The 21,596-nt window shown below is 37.6% G+C and overlaps 1 protein-coding gene across 2 annotated transcripts in view; it reads left to right on the top strand.

Annotated features, from left to right (window-relative positions):
• The window catches only part of DAPP1 (dual adaptor of phosphotyrosine and 3-phosphoinositides 1), a 61,209-nt gene that overhangs the window by 21,251 nt on the left and 18,362 nt on the right, over positions 1-21,596 (top strand). For both annotated transcript variants that reach the window (XM_077142711.1, XM_077142710.1), the window contains exons 2-4: positions 4,562-4,684; positions 7,285-7,418; positions 20,255-20,385. In XM_077142711.1, coding sequence (XP_076998826.1) covers positions 4,562-4,684; positions 7,285-7,418; positions 20,255-20,385 — 388 coding nt within the window. The remainder of the gene's footprint in view (positions 1-4,561; positions 4,685-7,284; positions 7,419-20,254; positions 20,386-21,596) is intronic.

The raw sequence follows: 21,596 nt of genomic DNA, 5'->3' as shown, positions 1-21,596 counted from the left end.
AATATGTACCCCGGAAAAGCCATATTTTAATCTTGAGTCAATCTTGTGGAGGCAGCCATTTTTTAAAAGTCATAATTCAATACTGTAGTCTGGGAAGATTTAATTATATTATATTCACAAAGGATGACATGCCCAGTTGCAGGTGTGACCTTTTGATTAGATGGAGATGTGACTCCATCCGTTCCAAATGGGTCTTGATTAGTTTACTGGCATCCTTTAAAGGAAGAAACATTTTGGAGAGAGAGAGAGCCAGAAATGACCAAGCTGACAGAGAGCCACAGAACTTCAGAGCCAAGAAAGAGAGCAGAAACATGGATATTTGGAAATGCTTGGAGTCCAGCAGAAGTTGCCTTGTGCCTTCCCATGAGATGTTAAGCAAGCCAGAATCTGGAAAGAGCCAAGGAAAGCCAAGAAATGAAAGTCTGCTCTGGAGAAGTAAAGTGAGGAACCCCCACAGGAACGGAGGCTGAAAGCAACTGAGCCCAGGAGCAAGGGAACAGCAGATCCCAGCCACAGGACTTCCCAGCTCACAAAGCTGTTCCTGACCCACAGCCCTTTCTTAAGTGAAGGTAACTTCTTGTTGGTGCCTTAATTTGCACACTTTCACTTCCTTAGAACTGTAAACTTGTAACTTATTAAATTCCCCTTTCAAAAAGACATTCCAGTTCTGGTATATTGCATTCCAACAGCTTCTAAACTAACACAATAGGTTACCATGGAACAGGGTAGGGATAGAGAATGGGAAGCTAAGGCTTAAAATGTACAGGGTTCCTATTTTGAATTATGGAAATGCTTTGGTAATGGATGGTGGTGATGATAACACAATATTTTGAACATAAGTAATAACATGAAATATACATATGACTATAATTAAAAGAGGAAATGTTAAATTGTGTATGAGTTTGAAATTGAAATTAGTTTGAAAATGGCTTTTAAAAAAGGAATTTATTAAGTTGCAAGATTACAGTTGTAAGGCCATAGAAATGTCCCAATTAAGGCATCAAGGAAAAGATACCTTAACTCCAAAGGAAAGTATAGTGAAGTTCAGGGATTCTCTTTCAGCTGGGAGCTCACATGGCTATGTCTGCTAGCTTTCTTTCCTTATTTCATAAGGTGTCCCTGGGGGCGTTTTCCTTCTGCTCCGAAGGTCTCTGGCTGCTTGGGCTCTGTTGGTTCTGGTGGCTCTAAAGCTTTTTCCAAATTGCTTCCTTCTTAAAGGACTCTAATAAGCAACCCCACCTTGAATGGGTGGAGACACATTTCCATGGATACCATCTAATCAAAAATTAACACCTTAACACCCACAATTGGGTGGGTCACATCTCCATGGAAACAATCAAAAAGATCCTACCCAGCAATTTTGAATGAGGATTAAAGGACATGGCTTTTCTGGGGTCCATAAGAGTTTAAAACCAACACAAATTGTATATATGATAATAGAATAATTGAAAAAAAAAGCCCATGGAACTACACTACACAAACAGTGAGCCCTAAATTAAACCATGAACTTGACTTAATAGTACAATTATAGAAATATGCTAACATCAGTTGTAGCAAATGTTCCACACCAATGCAAGGTGTTGGTGGTGGAGTAGCGGATGGGAATCCTGTATTTTATGTATGATTATTTTGTAAACCTACAACATCTCTAATAAAAAACATACAAAAAAATTTTTTTTTAAAAACTTCTAGACATAAGACTGAATTATTGGTCTAGTCCCCCTGTAAAAAATTTTACTACAAAATTGTTATTATATAAAAAGACAATCGAAGACTATGCATTAAAAAATAGAGGAAAAAATTATAGGTTTGCATTAAATAGTTAATGTAAACAAATTATTTTTCTCAGTGCTGTGATGCTTATGATATTTGTTAGCTTTTTAAATTTGTAATTTTTTGTGATTTATCCTTCTAAACAAATATTTCTTCCTTATCTTATTTTTTTAACTTTAAATATTTTTCTTAAAAGGGCCTCCAAATTATACAAGTTTCAAACCCCTTAAAAATCTGGATTTTCCCTCAAGTAATCAGAATAATAAAATAAACTAGAAACACAATTCTGATTATAGAAACTTTTAAGTTCTGTACATTCATTATATGATTCTATATAATGAAGTATTGGATGTGCATATTAAGCAATGAGGAACCCTACAGATGACAGCCAAGGAATTTCTCCAATACTTGATAACTATCTGAATTTTCCATTTTAACTAATTTGGTGCCTAAAACTCAAATCATTTCATTGTTTTACTTAGTATTTTTCTTGCTAATAGTGAGATAGCTTATTTAAAAATGCATATTCTCTCACTATGAAAGACTTTCTATTTCTCTTCTCTACAATTATATGTTTTAATTTTTGCAACATATGTTTTATAATCAAGAGAGAAATAATAAACACAAAGCAAATAACTTAGTTTCGTTCAAGCCCTACACAGACATCAGATCATTCAAGAAACTTGATTTTGATCTTTTTTACTGGAACCTCTTCAAATAAATACCTTACTCGCTCTTGAATGTAGGTGTCAATGAACATCTCTTGTCCTTTTGGCTAGATTAATGGCTTCCTGAAGTCCAGCCTAGTTTTTCCATTTTTGCAAACTTTGACCTGCCTAGCACAACACCACGCACATACTTAGCCCATATTTATAATTTAATAAATAAATATTTATAAAATGAATGATGGGACATGGGGGTGACTGGTTATGGGAAAACTACTACCTTTATTTTTCACCTTTCGTTCTTTCTAGAACATACTCTTTGACCTTCCTTACTAAAGGTGGACATTTTCCTACAAATGACCCACAATATTATTTGGATCTTTATTCACTCTCCTGGAAGATAAACTCATTGAGAGGATACTAGGAGATGACTGCTTAACTAAATTAAAAGGGGGAAATTTAAGCTTTTTCAAAGAATGGGGATCTTCAATGCATGCAGATACCATGACAGATAGGTGGCTGACTTGCAACTGTGTATTAGCTCGCCCTGGCCCAAACCTCTGCAAAAATCCAAAAGAAAGTAATATCAACTCAAACAAAACTGCTATACAGAAATCAGTACTGTGAGGATTTTTCAAATTAGAGCACAGCGTGATTTTTCTTACCTCATACTCAAAGTATTTCTTATGTACTATGGTATGTGGTTATTGCTTAAAGGATTATTGTAAAAAAAAAATCCTTAGTGAAAAAGAGCTATCAAGCTGTAATTAATTATCAGAAGACTTCTGTAAATGCTTTAAACACAGATTTCAGATCCCACTGAAAATGTCCAAAGAAATACTTTGGGTGTTTAGAAATTTCATTGAATCAAATATTGTTTCAAATGACTGATATAGATATATGCAACTGAACTTTATGCTGAAAAATTTACTCTAAAATTATTGTCAAAAAGTATTAGATTTCATCTATCAAAAAGAATTAGAATGTTGGCTTTAGCTGAACCTGAAATTTTTTATAGCTACACTTTCAATTCCTCCAGTTCTCTTTTGAAAGCATTTTCAAATAAATAACTTTGAACTTGGTTGGGAATCAGTTCAACAAATGGAGCTGCCCTGTGAGAAAGTTACTCAGTGGCTATTATGACACAATATTTTTCCATGTCATTACGTTAGCAAATACATATCTTCCATACAAGGGAAGCATCTTTGCCAAAAATAGGAAATATGCTAAAGAAATAAATACACACCAGGAAATACAGATTTAGAAAATAGATAGCTTGGAGACTTATCTAGAAACTTCATTCCATGTTTGCACTTGTTTACTCTTTATTACTAACTAAAATTTCATGGTATAGGGATGCCACAGAGGATCCAGTGTACCTCAGGCAAACATATTCTCTCAGCACCCAGAGTAAGGCTCTTCCTCGAAGTTATTGAACATTGGACACACCTCTTTAATAGTACTTAGTTAATTTGTATAATGTCTGTCTCCCCAGCCTCTCCACTGCCCTGAATTGTGAATTCTTCAGGGTCTGAAATTATCTTCAGTACCTAGCTTTCTGTTATCTGAATTAAATTGAAAGTAATAAAGAAAATATTATCTTGAGCAACAAGAAAATCATATTGCAGAGGATAAATAGCGAGATATGGCTTTGTAGATCTTGGCTCAATGATAACAACGAACACATAAGAAGCCCTACCTCTTGGCAGACTGTTGCAAGCACTTTACATGTGTTAACTCACACAGTACTCATCATAGGTCTACAACTATTACTAATCCTACTTTAGAGAATGCTCTTATTTCAAACTGGTGAAGTGCCTTGCCAAAGGTCAGACAGCTAGTAAGAAGTTATCACCTGCATTAGGACCCAGACAAACTGACTCCAGAGTCCCAGTCCTAATCCCCACAATGACTGGCTCTAGGAAGTCGTTAGAAGTCATGGGAAAATCCATCATTAAGCACTGGGGTAAGGGTCAGAGCAGTTCTTAGAATGCTCTTATTTTTGTAGAATCAGGAGGGTGGCATATCTGAATGCTTCTGGTGGCTTTCGGCTTATAAACTCAGTAAAGGAGAAGTAACCCCATGTTTTGCCCTGAATGAAAGCACAATCCTTTCCTTCCTAGGTGGTACCATGGCAATCTCACCCGCCATGCAGCAGAAGCTCTTCTTCTTTCAAATGGATCTGATGGAAGCTACCTTCTAAGGGACAGTAATGAAAGGTCCGGGCTGTATTCTCTCTCCGTAAGGTAGGGTGTTTAAGAACTATGGATTCACCATAGCACCATCTGTCATTTATATGGGTGTTTACTTTAGCATCAGACTCAAATCACAAGATAACAAAACTCTCCTGATTCTTTTCACACACCATCAAAAGAAAAATCTGAATGGTTAGACTGTAAACATCACTGCTCCATCCATCAGTGGAAAAAGTAATGTTAGAGCTGGAGACTTTATGAAATGTTTAATCCAAACCTTCAGTTTTACTGATAAAGAACCTGAGACCTGGGTTCTTGCATGCAAAAGATCAGTGATAGAAACAGCATTAGAATCCAAATTCCTGAAACCCAGTCCAGAGCCCTTTGCACCACTTCTTGCTTCCTCTAGAATATCAAATGATTTCTAATGGTACAACTATCATAGTCACAAAGTCAAGCTGGCAATAAGGCAATTTATAATTGTTTTCCTATAAATGGACTTAAATTTTTTCTTGAAGCTCAATTTCCTCCCAATAGAAGAAAGTTCATCTAGTCCCTATCAGGAAAATGCAGTCAAACGCAGGGATTGCCCAGTCATTTCAGGGTTGGCATCCCAGACCAGAGAGGCCAATCTTGCTCTGTGATTATCAGGGGGAGGTGGCATCTCTCACTAGGTCAGCAGCTGTCACTTTGGCTTTTGCTGACATGTAGCAGGTTTTCTTTGGTTCTTGGACAATTCCCTCTGGATTCAGCTGTGGATAAGGAGGCTCCATGCAATTGCCTTCTACCATCCACCCAATAACTGTAAATCACTATTGGGTCACCATTCTTTTGGGACCTCCAAATACCCTTGGAGGAAAGTCACTGGCTCCCTTTGTGTTTCAGTCCCTCAGGGTGATCATCTACAAGAAGATTCTACCATTTCTTTCCTGCTCCACGTGGTCTATCACAAACTCAGTGTAGCCTCTATACTCCCTTCTCCTTTCTTCTGAATCTTTTCTGTCTAGCATGGTGGCGGGCTTTTTTTTTAAATCTCCTTTCTATCTCATAGGAGGGAAAGCAGGTTAAGAGAAATTTTATAAATAATTGATGATAAGTTTCAGTGAGCTCAAAAGTTAAGAATTAATATATTTGCTTCTTCTACTTTGGGACTTCTGTATTAGTGTTATGCTACATAACAAATAACTCAAATATTTGCTTAAAATAACACAAACTGATTATCTCACATTTTTTGTGGTCAGAAGTCCAGGCACAATGAGGTTAGATTTTCTGTTTAAATTCTTAACAGGCAGAAATGAAAGTGCTGGCTGAGGCTGTGGTTGTCAGAATTCTCATCCCAGCTCAAACTGGATGTTGATAGAATTCATTTCCTTGCTTCTGTAGTACTGAGGTCTTCATTTTTCCTTTTAGCTGTGAACAGGGGGCTGCTTTCAGCTTCTATGTCCACCGGCAGTTTCTTGCTACATGGTCTATAGGCAGCTCACAACATGGATGTTTGGATGGTTGCTTTCTTCCAAGCCAGCCAGACCTGTCTCTCTGACTTCCTCTTCTGCCACAGCCAGAGAAAAGTCTTTGCCTTTAAAAGACCCATGTGATAAGATTAGCCCCACCAAGATAATCTCTCTATTTTAAGATTAGCTGGTTTACAATCTAAATTATGCTTGCAAAATCCTTTCCTAGCAGCCTCTAGATTAGCTGTTGATTGAATAATTGGGAGAAGGAATATGTACAGCAGGAGCCTGGAATCTTGAGGATCATCTTAAAATGCTGCCTGCCACATCTTCCATTCCCTGGTGTAGTGGAGGTCTTCAGGCCTAATTGAAGGGAAATGGGAGAGATAGGTGGAAGGTTGATGGAGTAAATAAAGGAATCATAAAGAAAAAAAAGTCATTCATTAACATTTTTCATGCCACCCTCCTATATTGTGTTTATAAATTTTCTAAATTACATTGATAGAAAAATTATTAATCAAAGATGAATTCTGTTTTTGGTTGAAGCTGGGATCTGAGCTTCCTCTGATGAGCAAATGTTAAAATTCAACAATGCTTAGGATATAGATATTTTATCGCATGGTTCCTCCCAAAATGCCAATCAAATTTGTGGAATTACTGGATAGAAGAATGTTAATTAACATTTTACCTATATATGTCTCATTTGAACAATTAGAGCATAAGTTCCATGAGAATAGGTATATATATATATATATATATATACCACCTATTCTTTATATACCACCTATTATATATATATATATATATATATATATATAACACATCTATGCAAAAAAGTTAAAATGTCAGTCATTGATTGCCGTTAAAGCACTTGGGAATGAGTTGGGAAAATTGTCTTTAATCCTCCATTAGCATGAAAAAATAAGCAGAGTATAAGCCAGTTATACTGGATTTTTAAATGCCAATGATTCTTTTTTTTTTTTGCATGGGCAGACACCGGGAATCGAACCCGGGTCTCCGGTATGGCAGGCAGGAATTCTGCCACTGAGCCACTATTGCACTGCCCAATGCCAATGATTTTAATGATTACATCATAATTCTCAGTTTTGGAAGGGCTAATATGTTGTTAATATCCAAGATAATATTTCCCTTCAAAAAGATTTTGTTAAATAACATTAAATACATCTTTTTCCCTTTCAGAGCCAAAGATTCTGTCAAACACTTTCATGTTGAATATACTGGATATTCATTTAAATTTGGCTTTAATGAATTCTCATCTTTGAAGGATTTTGTCAAGCATTTTGCAAACCAGCCTTTGATTGGAAGTGAAACAGGTAAACTATGAATGGATAATTAACCTATGAGAAATTGTTTCGGGATGGAGGTGGGACAAGACAGATTTCTGTTAAAGAATTTCATAGTTGTCACTTCTGTTGGATGTTGTACATATGATGCATAATTTGATATGTTTAGAGACAATTATTTCCTGTTGCTGTTCAATTTGCTACATTAATAAACCGTATGTGTGTATATCCTTAAGTATTTCATCATTATCTTTAGGAGAAAACAAAGTGTTTTGTACAAAGTAGATATTTTCTCAGACTGTGCTAGTTAACTGATGGATTATGGAGGGGAATTAATGTTTTTAATTCACATGAACAATTTATTTAAAATGGCCTATTAAAATGGCGCATGTATGTGTATTTTTGTAAATTTTATTTATAAAAAATATATACACCCACAGAAAGAACAAAGACAAAACCAACTTTTTGATTTCTCATAATTTTTGTTATTGTAGCTTGCATGTAGGTGACATACCCTTTAGATCCATAGAGGACAATTTTGAGCATTATAAAACTAAAATTCACACTTAACCTTCCACAGAGATCACTGAATATTGAAAATATTGACTAGAGACTGTTCACCTATTTCTTTTGTCTTGATTTCTTGTAAGTATTTAAACTGGAGCTAATTATTGCAGGACTACTTTAAAATTTCTTATTTGAGTGGTTAGAGAAAATTCAAGCTAAAAACAAAACACTATCCTGGTACTTAAATTATCCAACATGTCTGTTTATATTATTTAAACAAATTAAGTAAAGGATCTGTTTTATACTTGATGCAGAATGACAATTTGTTTGTTTTGAAAGATGATAAATCTCAGTTCAGAAAGCTGGGAAGTTCCAAGAACCTGTGAAAAAAGAGAAAATCAAGACTTATTCACACAGATACTTACCATGAATTTCGATATATTGGTTTTCTTCATAAACATGGTCAGTGGGCTTTTTTTGTCATTTCTATGTGGTAGGAAGAGGTGGCACCACTGGCTTCTGTTTTTTTCTGCCATTCCTGTGGCCTGGATAGACCTTGCAATGAATCATAGTGTCAAGCACAGATGGAATGCACAATGGAAACCACAAAGTAATTGCATTATTTTATACTCACCATGGAAAGTATATACTAGGATATTCCAAACTACAAAATTAAAGATGTAGTCTTTTTGTCTGGGAGAAATTCTCCCAATCAGCTCTAAAAATCATTTCACCATTTAACCAGCTGTAGTTCCTCTAAACAAAGGGCAGGTGGTGATGTACTTATTTCCATTGCTGTTTTGGCTTTGGCAAAATTTTTCAATTTCTTGACTTCCTTCTCTTCAGATTTATTTCTCACTTGTGTCCAATCCTTCCCTCAATTTGTTCAATTCTCAGTCACTGGTAATGGAGAAGAGATTTTTGAAGCCAAGGATTATATCTTGTCCATTTCTATTTTTGTCCTTTCCCATATCCTCCAGGTCCAGGTATAGTGCATGGTACTTTGGGTGGATGAAGAAATGAATGAGTAGATGACTATAGCTTTCAAAGCTATTGTAGAGATGGGGCAAGGTGGTGGCATAGTGAGTGTGGAATTTAGATTATCCTCCAGAATAGTTAGTAAATAGCCAGGAACTGTATGGAACAACTGTGTGTCAGTGACTGGACACACATTGTACACCAGTCATGAATCAGGGGAACAGCTGAGGCCCCACACAGAACTGTAAGCTTCCAAGTCATGGAGGCCAGCACCCCTCCCCCATGGGCACAGCAGCCTGGTTCCCCAAGGGGAAAAAAAACAGAATTTAGTAGTAGCAAAGAAGTTAGCCCAACCAAGCTCCAATTACAGAATTAATTTAACACATTCTGACTACTGAAAACAGGTTCAGAGCACAAATAAACCTAGAGGAAGCATTAAAGGAATCAGGAGTTTTCACCTTGGCAGAGAAGGGGTGGGGTTGACAGAAAATCAAACAAAACAAAATGGAAAAAAAAACAAAGCAATACAAAAAACAGAGGCTTTTTTGAGTTGGACAGCACAAAATACTGGAAAAGGGCTAAATGCCAAGGAAAGGGAACACATGAAGCCTGAAGACACATGGAGCCATGTACCAACTTGCTCTTGATTGACAAGTCTGGGGAGCTGAAGTCCAGCTCTAAAAAGGCTTTTTTTGGTCATTTTTTCTTTTCCTTCTTAATAGCTCATTAGATAGAATGCTAAGCACTCTCACGCTCCCACACTACTCCAGGCAAGGGTGGAATTAAGGCATATTCAAGACAAAATAAACAGTCAGGTGAATGGGAATAATCCCCTAAAGGGTATATTTTCCCCAAGAAAAGGGGAGCAAGACCCAGCTCAAGTGACAACCTTCCTTCAGGAAATTTAGGCCCCAGGGACTGGAAAACAGAAGCAACCTAAGTCCTCCCTCTACCTCTGTCTCTGTCCCAACCCTACCACTGGCAGGGAGAGGCTGCTGAAACTGAAGGCACCGCATCACTTTACACTGGTAGGAAGCTGTGGGCAGGATAGGAGGAGCAGATATTCTAGAGGCTTCATAGGGAAATCTGACAACCTGCTGAGTCCAACCCTCAGGGAAAACTGAGGGTTACTCCCTTCTCCTGAGAAATAGCCCTGTCTGGTCTGGGAAAATCTGACTGGGATCAATAATATCTGAGGAGACCCTCCTCAAAGAAAATATTCCATATAGGCTGGGCAAGAAACTGAAAACAAGAGCTGAAAAATTCTGATCAGTTAAACAGAACCTATGCTAGAGGTCTAGAATAAGTTGAACTGCTTGCCAAAGAGCAGATAGAGAACAAAGCCATCCAACAAAACCTTAGGTAAAAGTGAAAATGACATCCAGAATCAACTAATTAATGAAATCAAAAGCCTAGATGCCAGCAAAAGTAATGAGTCATACTAGGAAAATCGAAGCTATGGCCAGGTCAAAGGAACAAACCAACATTTCAATACAGAAGTTGAAACAACTAATTCAGGATGTTTGAACAGACACACAAAATCTCATCAAAAATCAAATCAATGAGTTGAGGGAAGATATGGCAAAAGAGATGATGGATATAAAGAAGAAATTGGGTGAACATATAGAAGAACTTGACACTTTGAAAAAATAAATTGCATAATTTATAGGAATGAAAGTCACAATTGAAGAGATGAAAAAACAATGGAGGCCTACATCAGTAGGTTGAAGAGGTGGGAGAAAGGATTAGTGAACTAGAGGACTGGCCATCTGAAATCCTACACACAAAAGGAAAGGTAGGGAAAAATATTTGAAAAATATGAGCAGGGTCTCATGGTATTGAATGACAATATGAAAGATATGAATATATGTGTTATGGGTGTCCCAGAAGGAGAAAAGAATAGGAAAGGAGTTGAAAGACGAATGGAGGAAATAATCACTGAAAATTTCCCATCTCTTATGAAAGACATAAAATTATAGATCCGAGAAGTATAGCACACCCCAAATAGAATAGATCCAAATAGACCTACTCCAAGAATCTTACTAATCAGATTGTCAAATGTCAAAGATAGAGAGAGAATTCTGAAAGCAGCAAAGCTATTGTAGTTGTTTTTCCTCAACTTTTTTTTTCTCCAAGCAAAGCCATTCCTTTAAACTTACCTCTAGACTCTATGTTCAATCTCAGATCATTTTCTGTGCCCCTTCCTGTACTTTTTCCAAGTTAGGGAAAAAGTCTATATTCTGCATACCAATAAGTGGGGAGGAAAATTGAGATCAAGTGAATGCACTGCTTTTAGTTTGAACCTTTCTGGCACTTACCCAATGGACCAGAGAAGAAGATCACCTAAGACTGCTCCCAATTAAAGGCCCTTGCTATTAGATTTAGGACAATGTTAAGCTTTCTTCTAAATGTATCAAGCTGGCTAAAAAAGGCCTATGATTAAAGTATTAGAGTTTGTGAGAGTTTGCAGTCTGTACTCCTATAGTAGTTTTCTTCTCAATATATCGTTGCTAAAAATAATAACTACTATTAAATAATCATTTTATTTATTTGCAGTAACACCCAGGAAACTGAGCCTTTTATCCTCTCTACTGCCTCTCCTCTGTTCTATTCATTATCTAATGGGGAATTTGCTGCTATTTGAATCCCTGCTGCAGGACCCCATTCAGATAGATTTGTACTTGACTTCTGGCTTCAAGCTCTCAAGTTAGATTCCACTCACTCTGTGACATGTTCCTCTTATCTGTACCAGCCAGTTGAAGGCAGTGCCACTGAGAGTGAGAACAAGGGGCAGAATGCATGACAGATGAGTGTTCCAATTTTGCGTCTCTGAGAATTTTAGGCCTCGGGAAACAAGATAATATGCTGAAGTCATGGTGACTTTTAAACCCAGAAGGGGCTCAGAAGTCAGAGTCAGCATGCAACCAGTGAGGAATGGTTAATGCAAACTTGGATGCTGTCTTTTAAATTGTGCCTTTTCTTCTTGTTCACGTAGTAATTGACTCCAGATATCAGCTCTCAGTGCTCAGGAGACATCCAGGCTGATGATTTCTTGTCCACCATAAGATGAAAGGCAAATTTTTCTCGTAGTTTCTGTTTGATTAAAGAACACCAGGGAAAGCGTTTGCACAATGGAGGAGGCCTTGCCAGGGCTTTCACCTCTAACTTCCCAGAATAAGAAGGACTGATGTTCATTTCAGCCCAGATCCCAGCCAGGCCTAGCCTCGCCCAGCAGAACCTAGAGCGTGATCTCATTAAAGAGCCTTTTATGCTCACCTACTGGCCTGGAGGACATTATTGCTATGAGCAATGGGGTAGATGTTCAAGTAACCAACAACCTTCAGGTTTGCCTTCTATAGTTCCACATAATGTCTGCAGTAGTGTGCAAACCAGAGCACTGGGTTTGAGATTGTAAGAAAATCTGTGTACTCAGGATAGGTAAAATTGTTCCCCTAAGCGATGAATACTCTTTTCAGATTGCTCTTTTCTTATCTAGTTTATTTACTACCGTTTAAATTCTCAGTATTTCTGTTTCCTAATCTGAAAAAAGAGGATTTCCTAAACAAGATGTAAGTCTCCTGTTCATTTTAAGATTCTATTATAATCCCCCTTTTCCTTGTCACAATCTGCATTTACTCTCTTTAATATCCATAGAAGTTTGTATTCATTTTAATTTCTCATTATTAACATCTATAAACACTCAAGACACTTCTGGTTCTCAAAAGCCAATTTTTCCTAGTGATACGCAATGTACTTTCTTGCTTTATTTTTCTGAATGGCACATTTATCTTCAAACATGCCACTTAATTTACTTTTTTTTGGTTTAATCTTCTCTGCCCGTTAGTATGTAAACTCTATGAGAAGAGGGATCCTTGTCTGTTTTGTTCTCTGCTATGTCCCAACACCTGAAAGAATAAATACTTTTCATTATTCACAGCATTTCATTCTGAGTATCTGATTGGCAGTGCCAGTCTTGCAGCTTTTGTGGTAACAATGCAATGAACAGGCTTCTAACAATTAATTTTAACTTCCAAAGTTAAAGACAAAATGTAATTTGAAGTGTGCTCAGTGTTGATTAAACTCAGAATATGCTTTTTAGACATAGGGAATTATTTTTTATTCATTTTTAACAGTATGACTCTATATTAAACTGATAGTCATATCTGTACCTGACTTCCAAACTTAAAAAGACCTGGAAATTTGAGAAATATTTATACTAGCATGGATATATGTTTGGTCCATTTTAAAATTTACCGTATTGTCTTGTAATTAGTTAAATTTCTGTGTATATAGTTTTGAAAATGTAGACAGCATTTATCTTTATATTATTCAAACAAAGTTACCTTTCCCCTTTGTTTATATTGTATTACTTTCATACATTAAATTATCATGTGCAATTTATTATGGGAATTACTGTATCGTGACTTTAAGTATGTAACTAGCATAGGAAATATGGATACAAACCAAGTCTTGTACGTTTTTGTGCTTACCCATTAAATTTGGTTTTCAGTGGTTCTTTCTTGAAGGCCAAATTTCCACTTCTCTTTTTGGCTTGAGGTGGGGATTCCCAACCTTTCGATAATTTTACAATTAACATTTTATTTCGTGACACAAGCCATTTTTTCCAGATGGTGTATTTTTTTAAACAATTAAGTACAAAATAATTTTATTCTGAGAACTGTGCGATGCTTCTGAAAATAACTGATGACAACTTGCAACTTTGCCAAACCACAACCAGGAATCACTTGTTTAGCTTATTTCTGCCAAAAAATAAACTCATTTCCTAGTTTGTAGATAAGGTGTGTTTGAAAATGGAAAAAGCAGGTAAGGAAGGGAAAGAAGCCAACATTTGTGGAACATTAACTATGTTAGGTATTTCGTATATATCAAATTATTTAATCTTTTCAAACATTCAAAATAATGTGTAACATGATCGCATTTTCAAATGAGGAAACCAACACTAGGAGAATTGAAGTTACTTACCCAAGTTTACATAGCGAGTAATTGTCCAAGCAGAAACTGCTTTATAAAGTATAGCTGCTTTCCATTCATTACACTGTCCCCTGAAACTATACTGACAATGACACTACAGTACAGTATCGCCACACTACACTGTAGCTTTAAATAGGCTTGGATATGAAGAATCCCTCCATGACAAAATAGTAAAAAGTTTACAAAATAAGGTAGAACTACAATATGTACTTTAGTCCTTTCCCTCAGTATCTCTACTTTAAAATCTATGACAGTTTATCCAGTGTGTGTGATGAAAAACCACTGCTCTAAATGATGCAGATCAATGTCAGCTGCCTTCCTATTTATTGCTGCTCTTGTTTTACTTAAATGATTGCCATTTAAGGAAAATACTAGGGGAAATTTTAAAATCAAAAGTTTGAACAGAAAACATCCTCACAGTACATATGCTAATCTCATCCATGCCTCTCCAGAAAGGATATAAAAGAGCCTATATTGATATAACAAGGTAAAATAAGATTTAAAATAGGGAAAGTGAAGGAAGAGGATGAGGAAAGTAAAGATAAATTGAAACCAGGAGTAAAATATTCCACATGAATATTGTACTTTTACACAAAGCAGGGCACACATTTGGTTCCTAAGCTTCCTAACAGTCAATATGATTTATCCTCCTTAATTGGTCCTGTGTAATTAACAAGATTTACAGAATGTCAGAACTGGAAGGGGTCATTTACAAATTAAGAAACTGAGGCCTGGGGAGCTATGTCAAGGCAAAAACTCACATCTTCTGTTCTCAAGCTGCCTCCTAAAGAATCCATTTCTTCATATTTTGATGTAGGGGTGCAATAACTTGCCTGCACTAGATAGAACAGATTTTAGATGTCATAGAGAGTTTTCTGCTAGGTGACTTCACTGAGACTGAGAATAACGTATGGCATAATGAAGAAAGATACAAGCTTGGGGTTCAACTCCAGTCTCTGCTGTTTGCCAGCTGTGTGCCCCAGGCAAGTTATGTAACTTCTCTGAGTTTCAGTTTCATTTTCTTATAAAATTGAGATGATGATAATAGATCATACCTTAAAAATTTTCTGTGAAGATTGAATGAGATTAGGCATTTAAAATGATTTTTGGCATAAAGTACTCAGTTATTCTTATTATGTAATGAAACACTTTTACGGCAGCTCATTCACATAATAGTCTATGTGAGAGCTGTAAATTCTTTGGTATATCATGAAAAGTTAGTTTAAGGACAGTTAAATTTATATTTATTAAATGGCTGTCATATCCTTTTCAAATTTTAAGCCAATTCTATAGTGGCTTCATCTGAAAGGTGAAACAAATGACAACTCAAAAAAGAGTGGTCTGACTAGATGTGGATATTTTAACAGAATCTTCCCCTGCCCTGGCTAATGATCTTCTTCTCCTACCTTGGTCTGTTTTACCCTGTGAGACTGAAAGTTGAATATGAATGCCCCTTAGGATGTAAATTAAGGTAGTTTTACTAGAACCATTTTATGATGGGTTAAGATCCATTTGCAGAACCGGTAGCAAAGAAGGAAGGGGAAAAGTCTTCAGTATTCCTATAAACCTCAAGAGAGACACTTCCCATTGGCAGGAGACAGCAGAGAAATCCACGAGGCATAAGCAAATTGAAAACTTATTTTCCGGACCTGAGGACAATAATCAAACCTGGATGAATGTGAACTTACTTTGATTTAATTTAATTTGACAAATATGTATTAAGTGATACCTAAGAGCTAGGTGCTATTAGCTACTGATCAGATGGAGAGATGAACCAGGTATGGTACTTGCTCTTGAACCCCTTACAGTCTAGCTGAGGAAACCGATGGGTAAACATGAGCTTAAGTGCATAGAAGAGATATTTTAAACGAACGTTTCGCTTTAAGGAGTTATGTGTGACGACTTTATTTCAGACACCAAACTAATGTCTGAGGCTTGAGACTATTCTTACTCTTTTCCTGAATTCCCACTAAAGTATAAGATAAAAAGAGTCCTTTAATGCAATCTAATTGCGCTGTATGCATGGTAGGTGTACCATAAATTACTTTCCAGCCAAACCAAATTGAAATGTCAGCTTTAGTACTGTTCTAATCGCTTCTAAAATGTACCTCCACCGAGCATTTCTGAAACCAGGTTTCATGGCAAAGGCAGGAAACAAAAGTCTCCCTCACATTGTTTAGAAACTGAAGTGAAACTTGCAGACAGTTTCCAAGGTCTGTGGTTCCTCTTTTTCCTCTTTCACCCTCTGCCTTCTATTGTCTTTTATATGAATTTTCCATCCAAGTCCTGGAGTTAATTTGTTCTGAATATCACTAATCCAGAATTTCTCTCCTATGAAGTGGAGGCAGTGTCTTTGACATTTGGTTGGAATTACCAGTCTGAGTTGGTGGCTACATTAGATAAGTTTCTTTTGATTGCAAATAACAGACACCAACTCTGGTTCCCAGAATTCAAGGGCAAGTTGAACAAACAAGCGACAACAAATAAGGAAACAGCTCAGTGATCAGGTTAGCTCTGTGGTTTTCAGCAACAACAGTCAGTGGACTTCTCTTGAGAGAAGGAACTAAGTAAATTTGCAGAATTGCTGTCCAGGTTAGGTATTTGTTGGGAGGGCCTGGGCCTTCTGGTATTTCATGGCTGTGAGAATCTACCTCTGTGTAATGGAATGGGACAGCTCTATAGAAGAAGTGATCATATGACAAGATATCTATATATTGGCCCTTCCTTGGTCAAGAAGGGTCTGCAAAGAAGACCTGCCTTTTAGGACTGTAGATTTTTATCAGTGGGAGTTACCTTCTCTTCTATATAATTTGTCATTTTCCTCTCTATATCTAATTTGTCATTTTCTTCACCCCGCAATTCAGTCTAGCCTCACTGATGGTCTTGATAACTAATTATCCATCTACAGTTAATTCTGTTCTCCCAGTTTACTCAGTACCATTTCCCTCAGGCTATCTTTTGTTGGGTTAAGCTTAAGAAGAGGTTTTTGAAATAAACTTTGCCCCCCCCACCATGGAGATTTGGAGAACCATGCCTAAAATTTTGGAGGGATTTTGGACATCTGGTACAGTCCTTACCCCAGGCTAGGGTGGTTGTGGATCAGGGAGGCTGGTTCATTCCAGGCTCTTCCATGATATAACCCTTACCTACCTATTCATTCATTTATTAAAGCTTCATTATGTCAGGAACTCTATCAGGTGATAGGGATACAAAGACAAGTTTGACTTCATACCTGCTCTAAAGGGGTCACAGGGTTTGGAAACACATCTTGGAAAGGCAATGGCTTTATAATATCAAGTAGTTACAGCACTGCAGGCTCAGGTAGAAAGGCCATAGATTCCTACATTGTAACCCCAAATTGACCCCAGTGGCTATGCTTATCTCCCAGGAAGTGGTACAGTGGCAGGCAGAATAATGTCCCCCAGAAGATGCCCATGTTTGTCCCAAACCCGTGGATATATCATGCTAATGACAAGGGGAAATTAAGCTTGCAGATGGCATTAAGGTTGGTAATCAGCTGACCCTGAGATGAGATCATCCTGGCTTACCCAGGTGGGCCCATTGTCATCACAAGGGTCCTTATAGGTGAAACAGGGAGACGGAAGAGTCAGAACTAGAGGGATGGTGACGTGAGGAGGGCTTGGCCCACTGTTGCTGGCTTTGAAGATGGAGAAGGAAGGCCACAAGCCAGAGAATGTGGAAAGCCTCTAGAAGCTAGAAAAGGCAAGGAAACATGCTCTCCTTGAGTTTGCAGAAAGAAAGCGGCCCTATTGATTTTAGACCTGTGAGACCCATTTCAGACTCCCGACCTCCAGGAACTGTAAGATAAAAGTTTGTGTTATTTTAAGTCATTACATTTAATGACGGTTTGCTGCAGCAGCAATAGGAAACTAGCATAGATATACCAGGGGTATGCCTAGTTAAATGCACAAAGACAGAGGATTTCCCAGGTGCATCTCCCTAGAGCATCATTTAAAGCACTGTTTTCATATTAAGCATATGGAACAGGATGACAAAGACATGAGTGGCGAAATTTTCTAATTTGAGAGCTGCTTTGAGCCTTAGGCTGGCTAACCTGTTTCCCTGTCCACCACTGTCAGGTGGAAGCATTTAAGATGGCACCTCTTAGCTTAGAGCTGTAGTCAATGATTACTGAACTAGTGCCATTTTGACATTTTTATTCTCAGCAGAATGTTGTTTTTAGGCCTTTTTTTTGCTAGGGAGGGGGTGCATGGTCTGGAAATCGAACCTGGGTCTCCCACATGGAAGGCAAGCACTCTACCACTGTTCTAGGCCTTTTTAAACTTAAAATTTTAGAGTATCTGATCCCAAAGATGCAATCATTGGAATCTCACTTGAGAATTTAAAATATTCTATTTCAAAGCATAATAATATCTAACATTTTTGTAATCCTCTCACAAACACTCCTTAATTTGGTGCTTAAAAGAGCCTTGTGAAGAAAGCATAATTATTCTGATTTGTCAGAGAAGAAATGGAAGCTTAGAATGGTTGTCAAAAGCCAGCAGGTGCTAATGGCAGTAGTAGAAAGCAAGCCCTGTTCTCAGCCTGCAAGTCGAGGGCAGGCGCCGGGCTCGCTGGAGGTGTTTCTCTGGGGGTAGGTCGCTCTCCCCAAATTCACAAAGCATCTGTCATTTTAGGACTGTTTTCACACAGCCCATAAGTGTGCACACCAGTTGCTCTTGATTTAGGTGCCGCTGCTTTCATTATGACTTATAACTGTCACCAGCCTCTTCTCCTTATATGACTGGACCTGTTCTCATGAAAGGATCACATTGACAAAAGAGCACAGACAATGTGGCAACTGCAAGAGAAGAATTGGGACTTGTGATATCTGTGAGAGGCATTTTTCATTGTGATCCCAATGCTATTGACATGAATTGGATGCAGAAAGAAAAGGGGGCCAGAGCTTCTCATTCTTTTTTGGGGCCGAGATCGGAGGACCTCATTTGGCTTTTCTCAAATGCTCCTTTTTTTCATTTTACTGCTGAGCATTATCTTGGCCCAAATATGAGAAGCCACAGTTTTGTTTCTGCAGACAGAAACATTGTATGTATTTGGGTACTGTAGAATGGCTGTTTTTTTAGTTTTATCATTATTATTAAGGATTTTTTAACTGCAGAGTAGATGTTTTTCTTTTGTCACCATCTCTCTCCTACTCCAATTCAAGATCAGGAAACCATACCTTCTATAATCCTTCCCTGACTACCCATATAAAAGATCACATTCCCCCAAACCCCTTCCTTTCATGCTTTATGTCCTTTATCCTGGTTTATTAGTTTTTACATATCACTTCTCTCCCCCGACATACATTTATATAGACTTTCAAATATTTTATGTGACTCACCTAACTAGAATATAAGCTCTGTAAAAGCAAATGCTAGATCTTTTTGTTTTCTGTTGTATCCCAGTGCCTTGACAAGTACCTGGCATTTGAATGAATTACTGAATTCTTTTGCATCTCCCCTAGTATCTAGTGCAATCCAGGGCTTGCTTGCATTTACCTGAGTGAAATAAAAAGCAAGAAGCCATAGCAAGAAAAAAAAAACCACTGAGCTTACTGTTTCTATAGTCCAAGTTTCTAGTTTCTGATTGACTGATCAGGGGAAGGGAAGGAGGCAGAAGGAGAAAATCCCAGAAGGGTTGAGTTAGAACCACTCTAAGCTTTCTGAACTTAGCTCCCAAAGCCACACTTAGCCCTCCTGGACTAAGCCCTTTTTCCCACCTGGATCCCACCTCCTCAGATGAAACGAGAAGCAATAGCCATGAGCAGCCTGTTCAGTTCATGTTCACTTATGAAAAGAAAAGCTTCATTTGGTTTATTTCATTAATTGGGTAATAGGAGAGTGGGGAGAATGCTGTGATTCCACTTTTTTGAGATCCATTGATGTGGATCTCAAAGTTTGTTCTGAACCTGTTAGAATATAGCAATGGAATAAATCTTTCTATACCATGTTTTAATTGTTTTAGTCAAATCCACCTGGAAAACTCCCAGTCATGCCTTAAAGTCTGTCAAATGTCCCTTCCCCTAGGAGGCTTTCCTTAAGCCTTCCATGGAAGAGTTCTGCCTGGGTGTCACCCCCAGGCATTATTCATCTTGCTGGTATTGGTCTCAACACCCTGTTGATTTAAGTGACTGTATCTATTACACTTCTGAGGACTAGAAGGCCAGAAATTATCTCAACTTGCTTTACATCTCCAGTGTCCAGCTGAAGTTCCTGGAACATAGCTGGTAATCAACAGATGTTGAGAAAACGAATGCATGAATAACAGAAAACAAGAGACTTTACAATCCAGCCAGTCATACAGGTGTTAGTGCTTGGACCTCCCTTCTGAAAACACCATACAGTTACATTTTTTGTCTTCCTCAGGCACTCTGATTGTTCTGAAACATCCCTATCCAAGAAAAGTGGAGGAACCTTCCATTTATGAATCTGTCCGCGTTCACACAGCAATGCAGACAGGAAGAACAGAAAATGACCTTGTGCCCACTGCTCCTTCTGTAAGTGACCATTAATCTGACCACAACCTATCTTGCTGTCCAAGAGTGATAAAGTGCAGCAGAAGTTATATATATATATATATATTTTTTTTTTTTTTTTTTTTAAAGGAAAGACAGAGAGAAGGAAGGAAGGATAGAAGGAAGGAAGGAAGGAAGAAAGGGAAACATTTTTAAACATTTTCTTGTTTTATTGTATTCTGTTTCTCCGTTTTTGTTACATGGGCTGGGGCCGGGAATCGAACCGAGGTCCTCCGGCATAGCAGGCAAGCACTTTGCCCGCTGAGCCACCGCGGCCCTCCCAGAAGTTATATATATATATTTTTAAGTGTGTTTTTTCCACATAAAGATACTAACTTGAAATATAAAATTTGGACATGGACGTAAGACCTGAAGCTTGTTGCTCGGTTCATCAGGTCCAGGGTAAATTGTACAAGATACAGTGAAGTAGTAATAGGATTTTAAATGCTTAGAAAATGGCACTTGAATTCCCATTCATACGTAGCTAAACAAGTTGATGATAGAATGGGAGAAAGATATTTAGGTTCACATAGTTGACTAAACTGTTATTCTTGGACAAAATTATTAAATTACCTACGTTAGAAAAATATTCTCCTCCTTTACTGACATATCTCCAAATGCTATTTTTCCCTAGCTTGTTTTCCCTTCAGTGAATGAAGTATCCAGGCAGAAAAACATTTGCACAGCATTGCAATTTGAGTCATTGTTCAGTTTCAGTGCAACTGGAGCACTCGTTGTTCTTCTAAGGTTGTATTGTGTATGTTCTGTGAACTGTGACCCTGCAAAGAATGTTCTCCAGCACCCCCTTTCCCTTCATTATTCTTAGGTCTCTTCTATTCTTTTTCTCTGCCTTATTCACTGAGCACTGCTGCTATGAGAAATCTGGGTTTGTGCAGATGATAAAGAGGGCAATATACGAATGAAATATCAAAAACTGATTCTAGGGCGGGCCACAGTGGCTCAGCAGGCAGAGTTCTTGCCTGCCCTGTCGGAGATCCAGGTTCGATTCCCGGTGCCTGTCTATGCAAAAAAAAAAAGTAAAACCTAATTCTAGACAACAATCATAACACTTGGAAAATAATCACTTAAGAATATTTAGCTGCAGATTATGTTTAAAATATGCACTACCTGCCTGTGGTACCATCGTTCCTTTTCTACCCTGCTACCTAGCACTCTTTTGAAAAGCTGATTAA

This window comes from Tamandua tetradactyla, chromosome 24 (assembly GCF_023851605.1).
Source record: "Tamandua tetradactyla isolate mTamTet1 chromosome 24, mTamTet1.pri, whole genome shotgun sequence".
Lineage (NCBI taxonomy): Eukaryota > Metazoa > Chordata > Mammalia > Pilosa > Myrmecophagidae > Tamandua > Tamandua tetradactyla.
This window is presented reverse-complemented; position numbering and strand designations above follow the sequence as displayed.